General features: G+C 39.6%; 1 protein-coding gene across 1 annotated transcript in view; it reads right to left on the reverse strand.

Annotated features, from left to right (window-relative positions):
- The window catches only part of ptdss1a (phosphatidylserine synthase 1a), a 24,672-nt gene continuing 6,842 nt past the window's right edge, over positions 1-17,830 (reverse strand). Inside the window, exons 6-13 of the mRNA XM_006635900.3 lie at positions 15,524-15,675; positions 13,283-13,424; positions 12,353-12,465; positions 10,839-10,904; positions 7,667-7,766; positions 7,501-7,569; positions 5,846-5,912; positions 1-4,470 (exon numbers count right to left, since the gene is read on the reverse strand). Of these exons, the coding sequence (XP_006635963.2) occupies positions 4,376-4,470; positions 5,846-5,912; positions 7,501-7,569; positions 7,667-7,766; positions 10,839-10,904; positions 12,353-12,465; positions 13,283-13,424; positions 15,524-15,675 (804 nt within the window). The 3' untranslated portion in view covers positions 1-4,375. The remainder of the gene's footprint in view (positions 4,471-5,845; positions 5,913-7,500; positions 7,570-7,666; positions 7,767-10,838; positions 10,905-12,352; positions 12,466-13,282; positions 13,425-15,523; positions 15,676-17,830) is intronic.

The raw sequence follows: 17,830 nt of genomic DNA on the forward strand, positions 1-17,830 counted from the left end.
AAGATTTAATGAATTTATTTTAGAAGTCATTTACTTTCAGTACATACAAAATAATTTGTATTTTCCTGAGGATACAGTCACAGGCTTAAATATTCAGATTTCTTTACTGGCCAGTTCCCCACCCATGCCTTACAATGTCCACTGTAGATGCTGGGGAAAATAAGATAAATTGCATGATGTAAATAACTAACAGGGCCTTTGTAACCACATAAAAGACCATAACCTTTTTACAGATTGGATTCTCTTTCCATATCAGATCCACATTTCTCTATGCGCAAAGACTGGTCCGCACCACAGACCATGAATTTTGCATATTTTCCATACGGTTGTCATCAGCGGATTCTTCCCATTTTAGCATACGCCATTATCTAGTTAAGCCAGAAAGTGTAATTGGAAAGATCATATAGTTTTAAATAATCCCATGACCAACAGAGCCAGCTAGGAACTGACTACAGACCAATACTGTAAAGGAAAATACAAGTTTATACATCATTGGCACAGACCCTGCAAATAACTGTTAAAAGAGCCGCTTCGTCCTGTGAAAACAACCAGAAAAAATAACACTCAAGCATTTCAACAGGGCTGTGCCATCCGTATTTGATTTGTTTTTTTAAAACTCATCGCTTCAGTACACTTCCAAATTTTTGATTTTATTTTTACACAGAGGACAACATCGATCAACTTTGCCACATTTACATGCAAACAGCAAAACGGCAGTTTTGTTGAGCTTCTCTCAGCTTTAAATTTAGATTGACTGACACAAAATCGCAAGTGACGGCAGAAAAAATTCCTTGAAGCATTTTGTTTCCAGAGCATGCCAAAAGAAGACAGTGCAGTACATTTTAAAGAAACCAAAAGGCCAATTTCAGACTTCTCAAACCACAGGGAGCCAAGTGGCAAGTTATAGGACCCTCTCTTAAACTTGCGTCCTCTTTTACCTTTTCCTGAAAATGGGAAAGATTCGTTGTGGGATGAAATGAGACAGCCCCTCTTTCGCCTCACTCCCATTAAAAGAAAGTGTATTGAAGATGAGCCATTAATTTCGGATGTTTTATACATTTTCATTTTTATTATTGCATGGGAAATTAGACTTTCCCAGGTGTTATAATCACACACCTAATACTACAGATGATCATGGTGGGATAGATGAAGAAAAGAAACAATTCAGATTGTTAAACACTGAACAATAAACTTGAGTGTTTTTGTACTGCAGGCCCACAACAATGAAAGCTGCTTCGATTTTATGATTGTGTTCTAGGTGAATGTCAGTAACAAAATGAATATATCTTGACATATTTGCCTGGGAAGTTCTGTTTTTGTCTGTGAATCTCCAGAGGCATTATTGTAACAATTACCAATAATAATAATAATAACCAAAATCTTGACAGATCAACTCTTATTCTCTCACAAATATTGCATTCTTCAGTATTTGTCGTGTATCTTGAGACACATTAAGCCATTGTCTGAAATTGCCATTCATTGCTCTTTTGAATTTTACATAAACATACACCACAATTCAGTTAAAAATGGTTTAAGAAATTGGAATGACTGATAATAAAAGCCCAAATTCCATATAAAAATATTCAAATGTAATTCAGACTTGTCAAGCTTACAGTATCATGACATTACATTTAAACTTTCATTTTCAGATGAAATTAAACAATTTAAGTAGAAACAGTGGAAAGAAACAAAGGTACATCCCTATGTACAAAGTTAACATTTCTGGTTTTGTTACCGTTTTTCAAGTAGAATCTTTTTTTTTTCTTGTGAGCTCCAAGAACTCACTTAGTGTAAAGCAATTAGGTGCAATAAATAATTAAGGACTACATTTTTTTTAACCTTGAATTTGGCTAACAAAAATGATATTTTAAAAACATACTTTAGCATCCAAAGAAATGCCATCATTTAAGAATCAATGATTTTTGCAAAATAAAGTACATGAATTTGAGATATTAAGTGTTACATCATTCCAATGTATTCTCGAGTGATACAGACTCAGGAGACTTTGTCACATCAGCACAAAATCACCTCATTAGTGAGAGCTGATTGGCCAGAGGTGATGAGGTGATTTAATGAGCTGAATATCAAACCTGATGCCACACAGGCACAGCCAGCAATGTCTCCCTTGGCAAGAAGTTACAGTCACAGTCCACCAATGATAAGGCCTGTCTGACCTGGGAGACCTCAATTCATACCACCTCACCAGAGTAAATCCCAGAGTGAGGATTTGTCAGGAGTGTCTAGTTGCTAGAGTTCCACTTTAGTGACTGATGGTAAGCTCACTGCACACTGCTATGTTGACAAAGGTTACTGTAGTGTGTGGTCTGCAGCTGGGTATCTCGGATGAATACACGAAGTCCATCGACTTCATCTATCAATGCTGCCGAGAAGCTAAGAATCTCCAGTCTGAGATCCAAGAGTTTGAGCCACAGTTGACTGACCTCTGCTACCATACAAATTCAGCCATTAACTATGTAACTAGTGTACAGTATGTATAAAAAACAATGTAAGAATTTTGAGAGCACACCACCACGAGCAAAAGATCAGGCCAAATTGGTCAAGCTACCTAGGTGACCAGCGTGGTCACCACACTGGGGAGCCTGTGTGTCACAGTGTCGCTCATTCCTCTGCATCAGAACGTCAAAGCAAGTGCCCCTCCTCAGAGTGACTGCAGACACCTTGCTGTTGAAAATGTTTAACCTATAACCTGACTATTTCACCATTCAAGTACCTGTGGCACTGTTTGTAAAGGGTGTGAATCCTGGCTAAACAGGCGAGCCTCCCTAATTCACCCTCATCATACAGCTGGTGCAGTAATATCTCACTTTTCTAATGGACCTGCAGTGTGGGTGAGTTACTGGTGAAGAAGTGGGCACTGTGCTCCAGAGAAGGATATATCCATCCTATACACTAGTGTTACAACTGTAACTAGTGAAGTTATGAAAACTATCATGAAAGTTTAACTAGAAGAACAAGTGACTCTTTTAGGAGACAGCCAGTATCGAGGTAGAAAGGAAAGGTGATCTTCTTTAACTAGTAAACGTGCAGGAAACAGAGCGTCATTTTAAAGGGCTTGACCTCTAATTGGGTAGCTGTAAGCAGTGGTCTACCTCACAGATCCATTATCGGCCCACCACTTATACTTATCTGTCTAGAGATGCTGGCAAACTAGTTCAACTTGCAGGTGAAACAAATACAAGGGAAGCCATCAATGCAAATGCAACTGCAAAGGATTTACAAAGACAGACAAAGTGGTCAGACAGATGGCAAATGACATTTAACTTTGCTCTGTGGAAAGTGATCCACACGTGAAGCTGGAACATGCAATTTACAGATTGCATGGGCGACTCAAGTTTACGTCCTCATCAGGACATAAACATTAACAGGGCGAAACATTCTTGGGTGAAGAGCATTAAGTGTGGAAAAAGTGTGAAATATAAATCAAGGGAATTTATGTTCATATTTTACAATGCACTAGTAAGGCTTCATTTAACATGCTGTGCTCAGTTTTGGTCACCATACCTTTCAAAGGATGTTACTTTACAAATTGTTTAAAGAAGAGCAATAAGAATAATTCCTGGTCTCTGTTGATTTCCAGATATAAACAGGCTAAAGGTGATAAATCTCTCCAGCCTAGAACAAAGGACATGGCGAGTATATATTATATCCAAATCAAGTCCTAATATGTACAGGGAGAGTAAGCCCTGTACAGTTAAACAAGGACTCAGTATCACAAATAATAACTAAAGGTAATCTACTTAGGGCAGAGAAGAGGAGAATATGAACTATTGTGGGTATGAGGTACAGGTTTCCCAGCGAGATAGGTGAGAGTGAAACTATGAGCTCCCTCAACAAACAGTGGGACAAAATGTTTGACTCTAAGACAAATGGCCTGCTTTCATTTCCCATCTTTCTTATGTCCTTAAACCAGAGGGATGCGGCTAGCAGTACAGAAAAAAAGTGCATGAAGCGTGTGCTTTGTGTGATCAGTCTAAAACAGGAAAAAAAACAACAACCTTACCACAGCACTCTTAAACCAGTCATTCAGTCAAACCGTTTGTTTAACTTCAGTTCACATTACAAAAAAGGATTTTGCTTAAAAGCGTAATAAACGAACACACATACTGATTTGTGACAAGCTGATTGCAGGGGACAGGACACACTGTAACAGACTGATAAATGCTGCGTTTTAAGAACAACAGCAGGTCTCAACTCAAAGGTGCCTCCGTGTAAGGTACCAGCCCTTGACTTTGGATGCATTACTCTCCATCGCATCAAGGCTAATTAGTTTCCAAAAGTGTGTCTCGGCAGTCCGCTCCCCTGCCCGTGCTCGGTCTGTCTGGCACACTACGGCAGCCCCGAACACAGTGTGGCTTTACTTCTTTCCACTGAACCCATTGGCGACTTTGGTTTTTGAAGATCCCTTCTTCCGTCTTGAAGTGTGTGAAGTGTTTAAGGAATCTTTCTCACCTGCAGAAATTAGAAGACAATGCTAGAGACACTGAAACTGGAAGGGCATTTCTTCACCTTACTCTTGTAATTCAAATAACTCTCCTAGTAAAGATAAGATACTGTGCCAAGATGCCTTATCTTCTCCACTGGCCACCTGGTTTAAAACACCAATCTGGAAAAGCTACAAAACCGCTCCCTTCCTCACCTCCCAAAATAAGCTGCTGTCCCACATAAATATACAGCTATAAAAGTTCATCCAGATTTTTTCTTTTCTGGCTGTTTCTCACTCAGCTTCACTACAACATTCCTCTTTTGGGTCATAACATTGTCACATATCCCTGCCTGTAAAAAAACAGATTGAGATTTCAATTCCTGTAGTTAATGTTGCGAATGTTTGTCTAATAGGCCACATCTTCTAAGAATCATAAATGCACAATTCTGTCAACATTAGTCATCATGGGCAGCAACTAGTTAAACAAGACATGCAGGTTGGAAAAGTTAAGTCCTGAAGAGTCACATAGGCTGTGTGAACTCAATTATTCTGACCTTTTTATTTTGTACATAAGGTTCTCACTACCAGTTTTTCCATCAATCTATTGAGACTTTTGAAATATTACAGTCTGCCAAGTTAAGAGAGACTGAATGAATGTCAGATGCCCAAGTTAAATTAGTTGTAGAATGAATCAAAATATTAAATTAAGAGATTAATAAACAGAAGGTACATGAATGGCCTACTCAGTTTATCCAGTTTATAATAACTGTCCAGATTTTGTCCAGGGAAAATGCCAGGGTTCCAAAAATATCCTCCATGTGCAGGCACAATGAGTTGTGATGTGATCCACATGTGTACGTTTCCTATTCAGGTTCACCAAAGATCATTTGTCTAACTTGCTTAAATTTAGATTTCCCACCCTCAAATGTGCAAACACGTGAAAATGGCCTAAGGATGATAGCCTTGATTCAGTGACTAATGAAATCACATTCCATGTGAGTTTAAATTTCTAACAGGCTGTGTTGAATTATACAAAACTAATGGCAACAGTTATTTAAAACAATAAAAAAAACACTAGATCTTGCCATAAATTTGGCCACTATTGTATAGCAGAGTACCAGGTTTTCAGAGTTTCTGACAGATGTGTCTTTAAACTTACCTTTGGACAATTTCTCAGTTAAAAACTAAAATTTGTAGGTGATATTTGACATTTAATTAAACTGCATAGGGATATTAGCAGTGTATAGTACTTGTTCATATTTAAATAATTATAAAAACATCCACACAAATGTTTGCTAAATCACATTCTAGTTAAGAAAATGGAAAGTACAAATAATGTTTTGGAGAGCAGATTTCTTCTATAAATGCCTGCTCAAATCATGCAGGGCTCGTAACACAAACCTTTAAGATTTTCATACTGCAAACTAGGTGCCTCAGTGTAGGTGCTTTCTTCACATTCAGAAAGGCTCTGTAAAATTCAAATAAAAATGACACCCTTAAAAACAAGTAAAATGGGAAAAGTGAAACGTGAATATTTTGGAGGAAAGTTTAAAGCTTGCACTTTATCCGTAAAGTTACGGAATTACACTGGCTTCCTTCAAGAAACAGCTGAACAACGTATTTATTCAGTTTATTTAGGCTACCTGAACCCTTAACTGAATTATGAATTAATTCTATCTTTTCACACTGGTTTTTGTACTCTGTCCTGGACTCAGACAGGCCCTGTTGTAACAGATTCCCCCCGTTAGGTGGTAGCATAGCAACGAACTCTGCACATGAACCCACCCGAGGGCTTTATTACTCCCTAGCCTCCCCAGTGGTCTCCCTTCCATTGTCCATTTCACTCCCTGTTACTGCCCCTGTAGATGTGGAAAATCCTCACCTGGTCAATTCCTTATGGCCAGACTCAGTCTTGCCCACCTTCTTTCTTACCGGTGAGCCGACACGGAAAAGACAGAGGCTGCTACTCAATAAAACGAGTCTTTACCAGACTCCACTCCACCCGAAGATTGTACATCATTTTCAATAAATGTTTTTCCAATGATTGCTCACCCTGCGATCTTTAGTATTCATGGTCCAGAGGGACTGTGAGGATATTCGCAGGCAAACTCAGATTCTTTCCTAAGTGCTTGTATAGGGAGCTGGCGTCTGTAGGTGCAGCAATTGCCCCAGTACCCTAGTGGGCATGCAAGGAATGTATCCCTGGGACTGTCACATCACTGCCCTCTGGTGGTTCAACCCCATTACCACAGTCCCAACTCGACTGCTCTACTTCACCTGCTTTAGGTTAAGAACTCTGTCCAGTTTGTGAGAGTTAAGATCTTATAAGATCACTTTATTAGCCATATATAATTTCTTGCATTAGGAATTCATCTTTTTGCATACCCCAGCTTGCTCTCCATGAGACACAGACAAACAGTCACGAACTATATGAGGTTTTGTACAAAGTTGTCCTTGCAACAGCAGGTGTTTTGCCAATTTCCCAAATTTGTTTTCTTTCATTTGAAGAGAGAGAAACAAAATAGGTCTGCTATTGTTTTTTAAAGCTTTTTTTCAGGATTTTACACTGACTCCTGGTGGAAGCACAGACTGCAGGTGTCTCGAAGAACTTTCACGTTTAACACGACCAATCCTCACGTAATGTTATTTACTGTGCAGTTGGACTGTATTGGATTCATTCACTTACATGGTTTACTAAGTGTAGTTGCTCAGGAAAATACCATTCTGAAAATAAAACTTCTGAAAAGTCACGCCTGTCGGTCAATCTGTGGTGAGCCACTTTTCAGGACACCAAGACCACAGCTCAAGCTTCACACATGACTCACATGACTCCGAATCCCATATCCCACTTGATGTGGAATTATAAGTGGTTAGATAGACTTAACAAGAGTCTTCTCTTTCCGTACTGAGATGTTTCGATAGAAAGACAAAATGAAAGCACAAAAGGTAGGTAGGTGCCAAATCCATTCCCATACAATTTTCTGTGATCCCATTTTAAACCATGACATAACAGACTGTGGTCTGAAACAAAAACTGAAGTGATATTCTTTACTCACCTTCTGCCTTTGTCCTGAGCGTACTGCATACCACACCATTCCGTACAAACAGAGGAACGTAATGAAGACCTATATGGAGATCAAGGGAAGCATATCAGACATTGACACTGCAGCAGCAGGGCACTATGGGACAAGAGTGATTACTTTTGCACACAAATGCACTTACCACACACAGGAGCCAAAGAACAACATACAGGATCTGGGTTTTGGAGAACAAGTCTTGTCCAAACTTAATGCAGACTAGGGCTTCCAGAAACGCAATAGCCCTACAGACAGAAACAGAATTATGTGAAGACTACCATTACAGACATCCAGGTAACAACTCCAAAGGCTTTCTCCGATGTAATATCTTGCGTAACTTCAAAGTGATAAATCGAGGAATACATTTTATAAATCAGATGGGCTAATAACAAATACACAGGTTTAATCTTCAGTAACCCAGTGCTATCTTCCGTCCTGTGTAATGATGCTTCCTAACAATGCCATATTGGCTCCATGTACTGTGCGTTGAAGATTGCTTGATTTTTGCATGTCATCATAGATTCCAGACCCCAGACTGCCCCATATTATGTACAGGCCTTTCAGTAAGCCTTCATTCTGAATCAACCTACAACGCAGATGAATAGTATTCTCTATGCAAAAGCACAGTTTTCCATACATTTTAATACCTTCTGTGACTTCACTAAACTAAGGAGCTTTATTCAAGTTCCCTCTCTTTAAGACTTCTGCTGAAACCTACACTGAAGAACTGATTCTCGATGGTTCAGCCTGCAAGTTGAGCCTACAGATAATTCATTTTTGGCCTACTGCAATGCAAGACTATACATATTACTAACAGTTCACTGAGGATTTTAACTTCTAAGTCATTGATGACAAAAAATAGCATCACTGAGGTCACAGCTGTTGACATCTTGTCATGTGTTACTTGTTAAGAAATATATTTATACAAATACCAAGCTAGATGGAAGGTTAACACTCCTTCATTGATATTAACATTCTTGATAGACTCAGTCTCAGTTGAAACCAGCTGCAAAAATAGAATCTTTAACAAAGGATAGAACATTTCACAGCCCGCCTTGAACTTTGGAACGTTAATCTGTAAGAGCCTATGTTATTTAGGGAATGACATAAGAACAGGTCCTTTGTTTTGCGAAGTTATGCAGGCCTAGTCAATTAAACTAAATATGGTCACCATTCCTTCATTCCACTCCTCAACCTTCCAGAATCCGCTCCAATGGAAACCATCAATCAGAGAGAAAGCACTTGAGGAAACAGAGCAAAATGTCCTGCTTTTGTAAGGATGCCCAAGTGCTTTCACTCCTCTCTGTTGAATAATTAAGCTCCTACAATACAGGACCTTGATGCATGATTCACTGTATGATCTTAACCGCTGAATCTGTTTGCTTTGTAGCTGTGGAAATTAAAACATCAATTGCTATAGAAATTACGTTATGGGCAACTGTACTTTTTCAAGTCATGAGTGTCTCAGGAACATGGCATATACAGTATAATGATGCATAAAACACATTAACCAGGTTTAATGGATGCAATCATATATTTAAAACACTTTCAAATTAAAAGTTTCAGTTTGCAGCCTGCAAAGGAACAAGTCCAGATTAATTCCATGCTGAAAAGTAGAGATAAAAAACAGTTCTGGCTGTTGAGCCACCTTTAAAATTCCGATATGATCACAGAATTGTTTTTTCCTTCTGCTTTTCAGTGTCAAATGTACCTCTGCTTGTTAATTTTATACAGCCACAGAAATTATATATATCAAACAATTAGTTATGTTTTGCATACAAAAAGGAACATCCCATAAAAATAAATACATTAAACAGATTTTGTATCAGGTATAAAGTCCCTGATCATTATGACAATCCTGCCAGCGGTGAGCCTCAGACCTGATCAGCCTCTGGACAGACTGCTGTGAGATGTTCTACCACTCCAGCGCAACTGCAGCCAGTTCATAAAGGGTGTCTGCTTGTGCTTTTACTGATGATGCTGGTGAGCCTATCCCACAGATATACTGTTGCGATTGTTTAGCCATTGTAATCTTAGCACTGTCTGGTCTTGCAATACCCCTGCTGAAACACTGTCACTTCTAAACTGGCTTGTGGAAACAGAAAATGAATGGCAAAACAGTAAGGTTTCCTTTCATCTGCCCCAAAGGTATCCTTGTGATAAAAGGAGTCTCCTTTCCACATCATGTCTCTTCCAGTGCCCATCAATTAGATTTAAATAATGAAACGGACATCATTATGCTCAAGTCAACATCTCCATACAAGTTATCTTCCTTCATGTCCGTCATGGACCAATACAACTTTCATTTGTATATTAAACAATCCACCACTCCTTGCGCTGCCTCCTCCGATGTACTCAGACTCGCATAAGACGATGATTTAGTCACTCAGTTGTCAAAACATTACTCCCACATGGCTGATGATCACATCATTTTTCACCCCGACAGAGGATCTAGTCATTTTGCTGATGCGAGGGGTTGTTTCTTCTTGTAACTACTGCTGTATGAAAATCATTATGAAAAATCACAGACATGACTGTCCTGGGGGCTCTCTACCTCCCCGAACATGGCCTGCTCCACACTGAGATGGAGGCCTGCTCCCTCAACTAGTTTGCAGATTGTTCAAGCGCATGATCGCCTTCTCTAGGCACATTCTCGTACAGGCTGCCTTTAATTGTGTCGAAAGCAACCAGGTGATCTTGATTACTCTAGCAAATTTTATCTTTTTTATTTTTAAATTAATTAAAATCAAGCCTTTTTTTAAATGGCTATTTAATCAGATCGTTAACCAATCCCCCTTAGCAATCTTACTTCACCTAGAATTGTATGAAATATTAAATCAATATAATGGTTTACTGCATCAACAAGTTAAAATATACTTTAAACTGTTCTAATGATTATGGGAAGTAGATAAGATAAGATCACTCTATTGGCCATATTCAATTTCTTGCATTAGGAATTTGTCTTTTCCTCATACTCCAACTTGCTCTCCATGAGACACACAGACAGGGAGAGAAGCTAGGGGTCAGAGCGCAGGGTCAGCCATTTATAGGGCACCCCTGGACCACTTGGGGTTAAGGGCCTTGCACAGGGGCTCAACAGAGTAGGATTCCTATGCTAGCCACAGGATTTGAACCAGCAACCTTCCAGCCACAGGTGCAGATCCTTAGCCACAGAGCCACTGCACCGCCCAAATTCATTTGTTAATGAATTCTTAACAAATTCATTAATATTTAAAACCAAAATAATACAACACAGGTAAAAATAATGCTAACTGCACACTCAAAATAATATTTCATAAAGGATTAACTTTACTTACCCAAATACCCAGCACTGAGTTCCAACCCTTTTACATTGAGTATCTGTGAGGTATGCATAGTATTGCCTGAAATAAAAACAAACAGGTAGACTGAATTAACGTTCCTGACAGCTAAACCAAGTACCTATTTCATTGCATCATGCACTGTTACAATAAGATTAATGCTAATTTATACAATGGAAGAGATTAAAAATCTTGGTTAAATTAGCTGTGGGACTTTATTCTTAAGAATATAAAGCACAAAGACAATAACCTATTATGCTTCTACACACCTGCCTTGGTGAATTTATTCAAAATACTGTAACAAGCTTGAAAGCATGCAGCACTGGTGCTATTAAACCTGGTGCTAAGTTTACAGTTTGCAAAACCTAAAATAGATGTAAAAATGTTTTTTCTTGATTTAGGTCCTTACAAGTAAACTGCAATGATAAATAACATGCTTTCATTGAACATGACATTTCACATTCCGGCTCTTATGAAGCCTTTCATCCCACTAAAAGGGAAGATTATCAATTGTAAGATCATTGTACTTTCTGCCAGCTGCATTGATTGTGGATGATTATAACAAATGCAGAGTGCATCTGGTAAAATCAGCACAGTGAATGAAACGTTGAAGTAAACATGAGAAACACTGCTTGGTATAAGGGCGAAAACCACGTATGTTGCTGCAAGGCAGAGCATGAACAGACTGGGAAGACGGATGCAATTGCTTTGATAATGTTTGTAAACGTTTTATGTATTTGCACAGATATACATATTTATTACAAAATGTATGGTAATAAATTGAAAAGTTTGAATACAACGCTGTATTGAAAATGACTGTTCTTCATATGCAAGAACTACTTTTTTCTCAATTCACTGCACACTGTACACTTCTTTGCTGCAGCCTTTATATCGACCCACAACATCACCACCATTCTTCATATTATGAATTCTTCATATTCTGTCATTTATATGTAGTGATCATGAATGCAATAATTCATAATAACCAGAATGATAAAATATACACTGCTGTTACTGTTAAGAAATAGTTAAATGAATCAATACCTGATATATTTAGGTAAAACAGACACCGTCTGTTGATCTAGCAAATGTCCGATGGGCCCTGACAAAAGTCAAGAATATCAGAGACTGTCCCTTATATCAGAAGTCTATTATAATCAAGGTTTAACTGTACTACAGTATACACCTGACTTTCATCTTGACATGTTTCCAGTCCAGATACAATGGGCCTCTGCACCGATCCAGCTTGACATCACTGTCTGGTGTCAGACCCTGGTTTTCACAAAGCACAGGAAATGCTTTAAGATCAGTTTTCAACAGGGGGTAACAATGGACACACATACTGTAGGGTAACAGAAGGGCTTTTTTCTTTTGCCCCTCATGGTGGAAACATGAAGCCACTCTAAGCATCTCAAGGGGCACTGTTGGGTGTCTTCCTAGGCAGACTTGACTTTCTCTCAACCCAAAAGCAGCTTGCAATGAAGGAAGGACAGGCAGAATGGTTACTTTACCGAACGGTGGGGGCAGTGATGATCCCTATGAAGAGAATCCTGCACCAGCTCAGAGCGTGACAGGCTTGGAACACAAAGATGTGTTTCAGGAAGAATGTATTCAACTCCGTAAGCTGAAAAATACAAAGTGTGGTCATTATACGCAAAGAACAAAATGTAAACAGTATATTTACAACGCTGTTCTCATTTGCCTTATGAGGATAAGTTCACATTTATATGATCAATAAGAGATGACTGCATCAATTCTTTTCAAAACTTTACCAATGTACTGCTAATCTATTTAAAATCAACTGCGTAGGGAGACAACACAAAATACCATATCTATATAACAGCCATATCACCCTGCACCTCACAACTGGAAACCCACTGAAGCTCAGCAGATGTGAGCCTGGTCAGTGCCTGGATGGGAGACCTCCTGGGAAAAACTAAGGTTTTTCTGGACACTCCACTCAAAGCACTTTACAGGTAATGGGGACTCCCCTCCATCACCACCAATGTGCAGCATCCACCTGGATGATGCGACGGCAGCCATAGTGCGCCAGAACGCTCACCACACATCAGCTATCAGTGGGGAGGAGAGCTGAGTAATGTAGCCAATTCATAGAGGGGGATTATTAGGAGGCCATGATTGGTAAGGGCCAATTGAAAATTTGGCCAGGACACCAGGGTTACACCCCTACTCTTTTCGAGAAGCGCCCTGGGATTTTTAATGACCACAGAGAGTCAGGACCTTGGTTCTCAAAATTTATTGTTTCCACTGCTCTAGAACCTGCATGCAACTCTACCGCATACACAGGGCATTTTGAGAAGTGATTGGGAGAACGATTTCTGCAATCTTAAAAAGGAAAAAAACACTCCTGTGATTTGCTGGGAGTTTTCCCGCCCGATCTGCAGTTGCTGGATGGTGCGCAACAGTGGAGTGAAGCCTACCTGCCAGATTATCATGAAGAGGTAAATTCCAGCGATTCTCTGAATGGATGACTTGGGGTCGAACCAGCGCACGTAGGTCCAGCTGGCGGGGGTGAACTGCATCACTGCTCGTTTAATCTTGCCCGTGGTGGTGTGAATGTCCCTGGACAAGACGGGCACCAAGAGGAACCACTGGTTACTTCAGCCATCCAGGCCCTTCCTATCACTCAGCACATGTGCGTCGACATAGAACATCTGCGGCACTCTGCCCCTCCCCCACTACACGCACAACTGACCAGAGCGCACTATTATAAAGTTATATATAGAACTTATTTCAATATTTACTCGGAGCTTCCCTCAAAGGGCACAGGCGCCCCATCCTGGCAGTGATGACTGTGAAACGCGGTAGAAATACTTTTATATCACTGCCCTAAAGATTCATGAGAAAATATAAGCAAACTAAATAAAGCAATAGAAAATGCAATTCATATCTTTAATAAGCTCGTACAGATCTGTCCAAAAATGACATTCTAAAAGCTGACAAAGAAAAGGTGCTGAACTAAGAAGAAGGTAAAGAGGTTAATCCTGGGTAGGAAAACATTGACCTTTTCTCCTAGTGGGTTCTTTGTTTTTTTTTTCTTGGCATGACTGACTTGCAGAGTAACATCTTTTCAGCATTTAATGCTGCAAAACTGAAATGGACTGTTTTTCTAAGGGTGTCATTTTGAGCCAAGTACCCGCTCTTAGGACTATGGAGAAACAGAATCTAATGAGCACAAAATGTTAGATAGGCTCCTATCATCGAAGGCTCTTCTGATTTTGATTCCATTAGTCCTTCATATTCAACTCTTATTGACATGGTTATTCTACAACCGCGAGCCACACTCAGTCAATCACTATACATTAGGTGCTTTAAGTGGTTCTGCTGGAATTCATTTAACCATTACCATTGGCTGTCCCTCAAAGTGAAGACTCATGATCTTCCATTAACCCCAAAATTGATAAGGCCAATACAGGATTCACTCTGGGCAGCCCCTCATCTTGATCATTATCAACAACTAATATTCAAATACAGATCACATATAGCTTTAAATTCCTTGTGTTTTAAGGACTATTAAGCTTCAACTCTCTTTAAATTGTTTCAGTCCATTCTCTGCTAATTCCATATCTATCCTGCCACATACTACTTCTCTGAAGTTTGTTATCATTCTTTCATTCAGTCTGTTTTTCTGAAATAGCAAACCTTTGATATGAACTAAGGATGAACAGTTTCAAATCGGTGTTTAGAATGTTTAATTAAGACCACAAAATTGTCAAGACAATAAAATGCAGATCAGCAGACATTAGGTAGTTAAAACAATGTCAATCCCATCAGACTGAATAATACCCAAAATAAATCTGCAAGTTGTGAACAGGCTGACCATTTTACCAACCAAAGCTTTTGCTATCTGAAATAACTAATTAGCACCAGCCTTCTCCATTGACATTTTTAATTGTAAAGGTGTTGCTCACGCTCAGACTATTTTGAGCACGTAGCTATTTGCATCCAGCTTCAGAGCGACTATGCTGGCTCTTCCCATCCTACTGGTTCAACAGACTTATTACTCAACAAATCTGTAACGTGTAGCATAACTATTTCAGGTTGAATTATTGCTTCTTTTGGCAAGGGTTCGTACCAGCTGCAGTAGAACACATTAAAACCTTCATTCTTCCAGTCTTTCAACTGGAAAACACACCATCAGTAAAATCAAGGGTTATAGTTGAACATGCATCTGGAGATCTAGAGGCCCCTATGGTGAAATCCGATTATCACTGTTCACAGTAGTACTTTCGCACCATCTGCTACATTTTACGGTTGTTACTTCAGAGAAGCAGCTGCTCAGTTTCTCAAAATTGGCAAAATATGAAGAAAAAAAAGGTTTTAGATCAGGCTGTTTTCAAATTGCAATACCGAAAAATATAATGATAAAAAAGCAGTATTTTAATCTTAAATACTTTTGTTCAAGCCATTAAACAGAAGATGATAAAAATGCTAGAAGGAACATTTGATGCTGAAAGACATACTGTAATTGATCTCAGGTTTTTGTGCATATCTGGCTAGAGGCAGGTATCGTGTTTTTATGTTAGTATAATTTAACCCTTTACCACACACAAAAAGGAATCAAACTGTTTATTTTTTATTAGGATAAAAAACAGAACATTCCCATCACAGAGGTGGGTTTCACTTGGTTGTAAACCCCGCCAAAAAAGGTGCAAACCTACTTGATGCTGGCCCAGTGGTATGTCCTTATCTCCAAAAAGCGGCACACGGTCATTCCCAGCCAGATGCCGCCCCCATTGCAGAGCAGGATGTCCAGAATGACCTGATCCCACCAGCACTCGGCAAAGTTGGGCAGCAAGTGCATGAAGAACAGCTGTTGAACAAAGACAGTGGAACATGAGGATTCAAAGCTCAGGTCAGGACATGCCCCCTAGAGGAAGGGAAGTGCAGAGCCAGCAGTTTCACAAGGCAGTGCCTCAGGATTTGAGACACAGGTGCAGCACCTTCCTCTCTCACATGACGGTGACATGTGGGATCGTTTTCAATTCAATTCAATTTATTTTTATAAACCACCTCTAACAACAAGGTTGCCCCAAGGCGCTTAACAAAGCAAGTGACCATACATGTTGTGAATACAGAACAGAAAAGACCAGAAAACACTGCAGGAAAGGAACCAAAAACTCCTTAGTAAGGAGAAAAGAAACCTCTGGGGGTCCAAGGTCAACTGGCTGCCCAACCCCTTTGGGCATGCTAACATTATAGAATTAAAAAAAGGAATACATGAATAAGGGTATTAATCCAGCCATCATGCCTTCTGTATGTCAGTACTCAATGCAGATCTCTGTAGACCAGCAAAATCCTCCTAAACGATAGCTATATCCACGATGTCCCTCTTGGATACATGGCAGTGATGCAGCATCCAACTCAGATGGTGCCCAGCCCAGGCACCTGTGTCTTTTTGTTCACAATAGAACGGAGTTACCACTTTGTTCACAGCAATTCAAAACACATTTCAAGTTTCTTCACTTGTCAATTGCTCTTGTGCTGCCGCTTAAAAACCGATCTATGAGCACACTCACATCAAAGCCCTCCTCACTTAGGTTTGGCAATAAACAATTACATTTAACATTTTTATTACTTCTCAAAGAAAAGCTAAACAAAAAAACAAGGTTCCCGTAGGACTGTATTTTCCCCCCCAATAGGAAAACTAACTTTTCAATGAACTTACAAGAACCATTTTGCCAATCTATAAATAATAAAATGTAAAAGTATACAAATGCCACTCATGGCTCCGAAGGAGTCAACTTTAATTCACAGCAGATCAGATTGGTTAAACCTTGTGTTTATGTTTTTCTGACAGCTTTATCAAGACACAGTTCCCTGAACATGAAGGTACTGTATGTGTGCCCCTGAAATTCCTGTACTCCTGCCAAGGCCATGAAGTACAGTACTCTACCACAGGGTAAACCCATATACAGGGAAGTACATGCGTGGTGCTCACATCATCCTGTACACCCAGGACCTGCTCACCAACCTCCTACACTAGAGGTCAACTTCACTCACCAGCCTTAAGGAAGCTGAAATTCCCTGGAGACGCCATCTCAGGGCTTCCTTAAGGACAACACTGCCTGTTTACTTCACACCCACAAATGCTCTTGCCAAATTGGACTAGTCAGAACTTTTCCAAATCTCGGCATTTCTTACAGGGACTGTAAACTGTGCAGTACTTTGAAAGGGCGTGGCGTTGGCATGCTGCACATTACACAAAATAAAAGCACATTCACCATTTAGTTGATGCAGAGAAAGAGGATTTCAGAAAGGGATGCGTTTAAGAGACATGCACAGGGTCTCCTGTTGTGCCAACTTTACAGAAAGGTTTGTGAACAATCCTAACAGTTAGGGGGAAGTGAAGCCAATAATCAAGAAATACTGATGTTGCCAGACAGCTCAAGCGCAAGTGAATGAAAACACAGGCCTGTATAACACAGCAAGTGACAAAAAAAAAGAATAATAGGACAGACATTTGTTCAGTGAAGTCCAGAAAACCAACTGGGAGAGTAATTTCCATCCACTCCTTGCATTCCTGAGGATACCAGAGGGACCAATTCCCTCCAGCTCTCAGCTTCCAGACAAACACCAAACACACAGTCATGTACAGTGAGAACTAGTGGCTGCTGTTTTCTCTTGTTCTAAGACATTTAAAGCAAATGAATGCTGTCTTAATGCCTTATTAAGCTAAATAAAATCAAGACTTAAATCCTCTAACTGCTCCTCACTCTTACAGACACAGGATGGAGTGTATGATGAAAACGAAAATGCTTTCTATAGTTATTACATTTCAGTGAACTGTACAGATTTATGCTATCGTAATTTAGAAAGCACAACAGTATAAAGTTACTTTTTGCCAAATGAATACCAACAATAATGCTGTGTCAAGCGTGTTGTTTGCCACAGTATGCTGCAGGAATATCTGTGAGAAAGAACCAGTGCTCCTGCCCAATTCACTAACTTCACTAACTCCACCTAAA

The sequence above is a fragment of the Lepisosteus oculatus genome, chromosome 10 (assembly GCF_040954835.1).
Source record: "Lepisosteus oculatus isolate fLepOcu1 chromosome 10, fLepOcu1.hap2, whole genome shotgun sequence".
In the NCBI taxonomy this organism is placed as follows: Eukaryota; Metazoa; Chordata; class Actinopteri; order Semionotiformes; family Lepisosteidae; genus Lepisosteus; species Lepisosteus oculatus.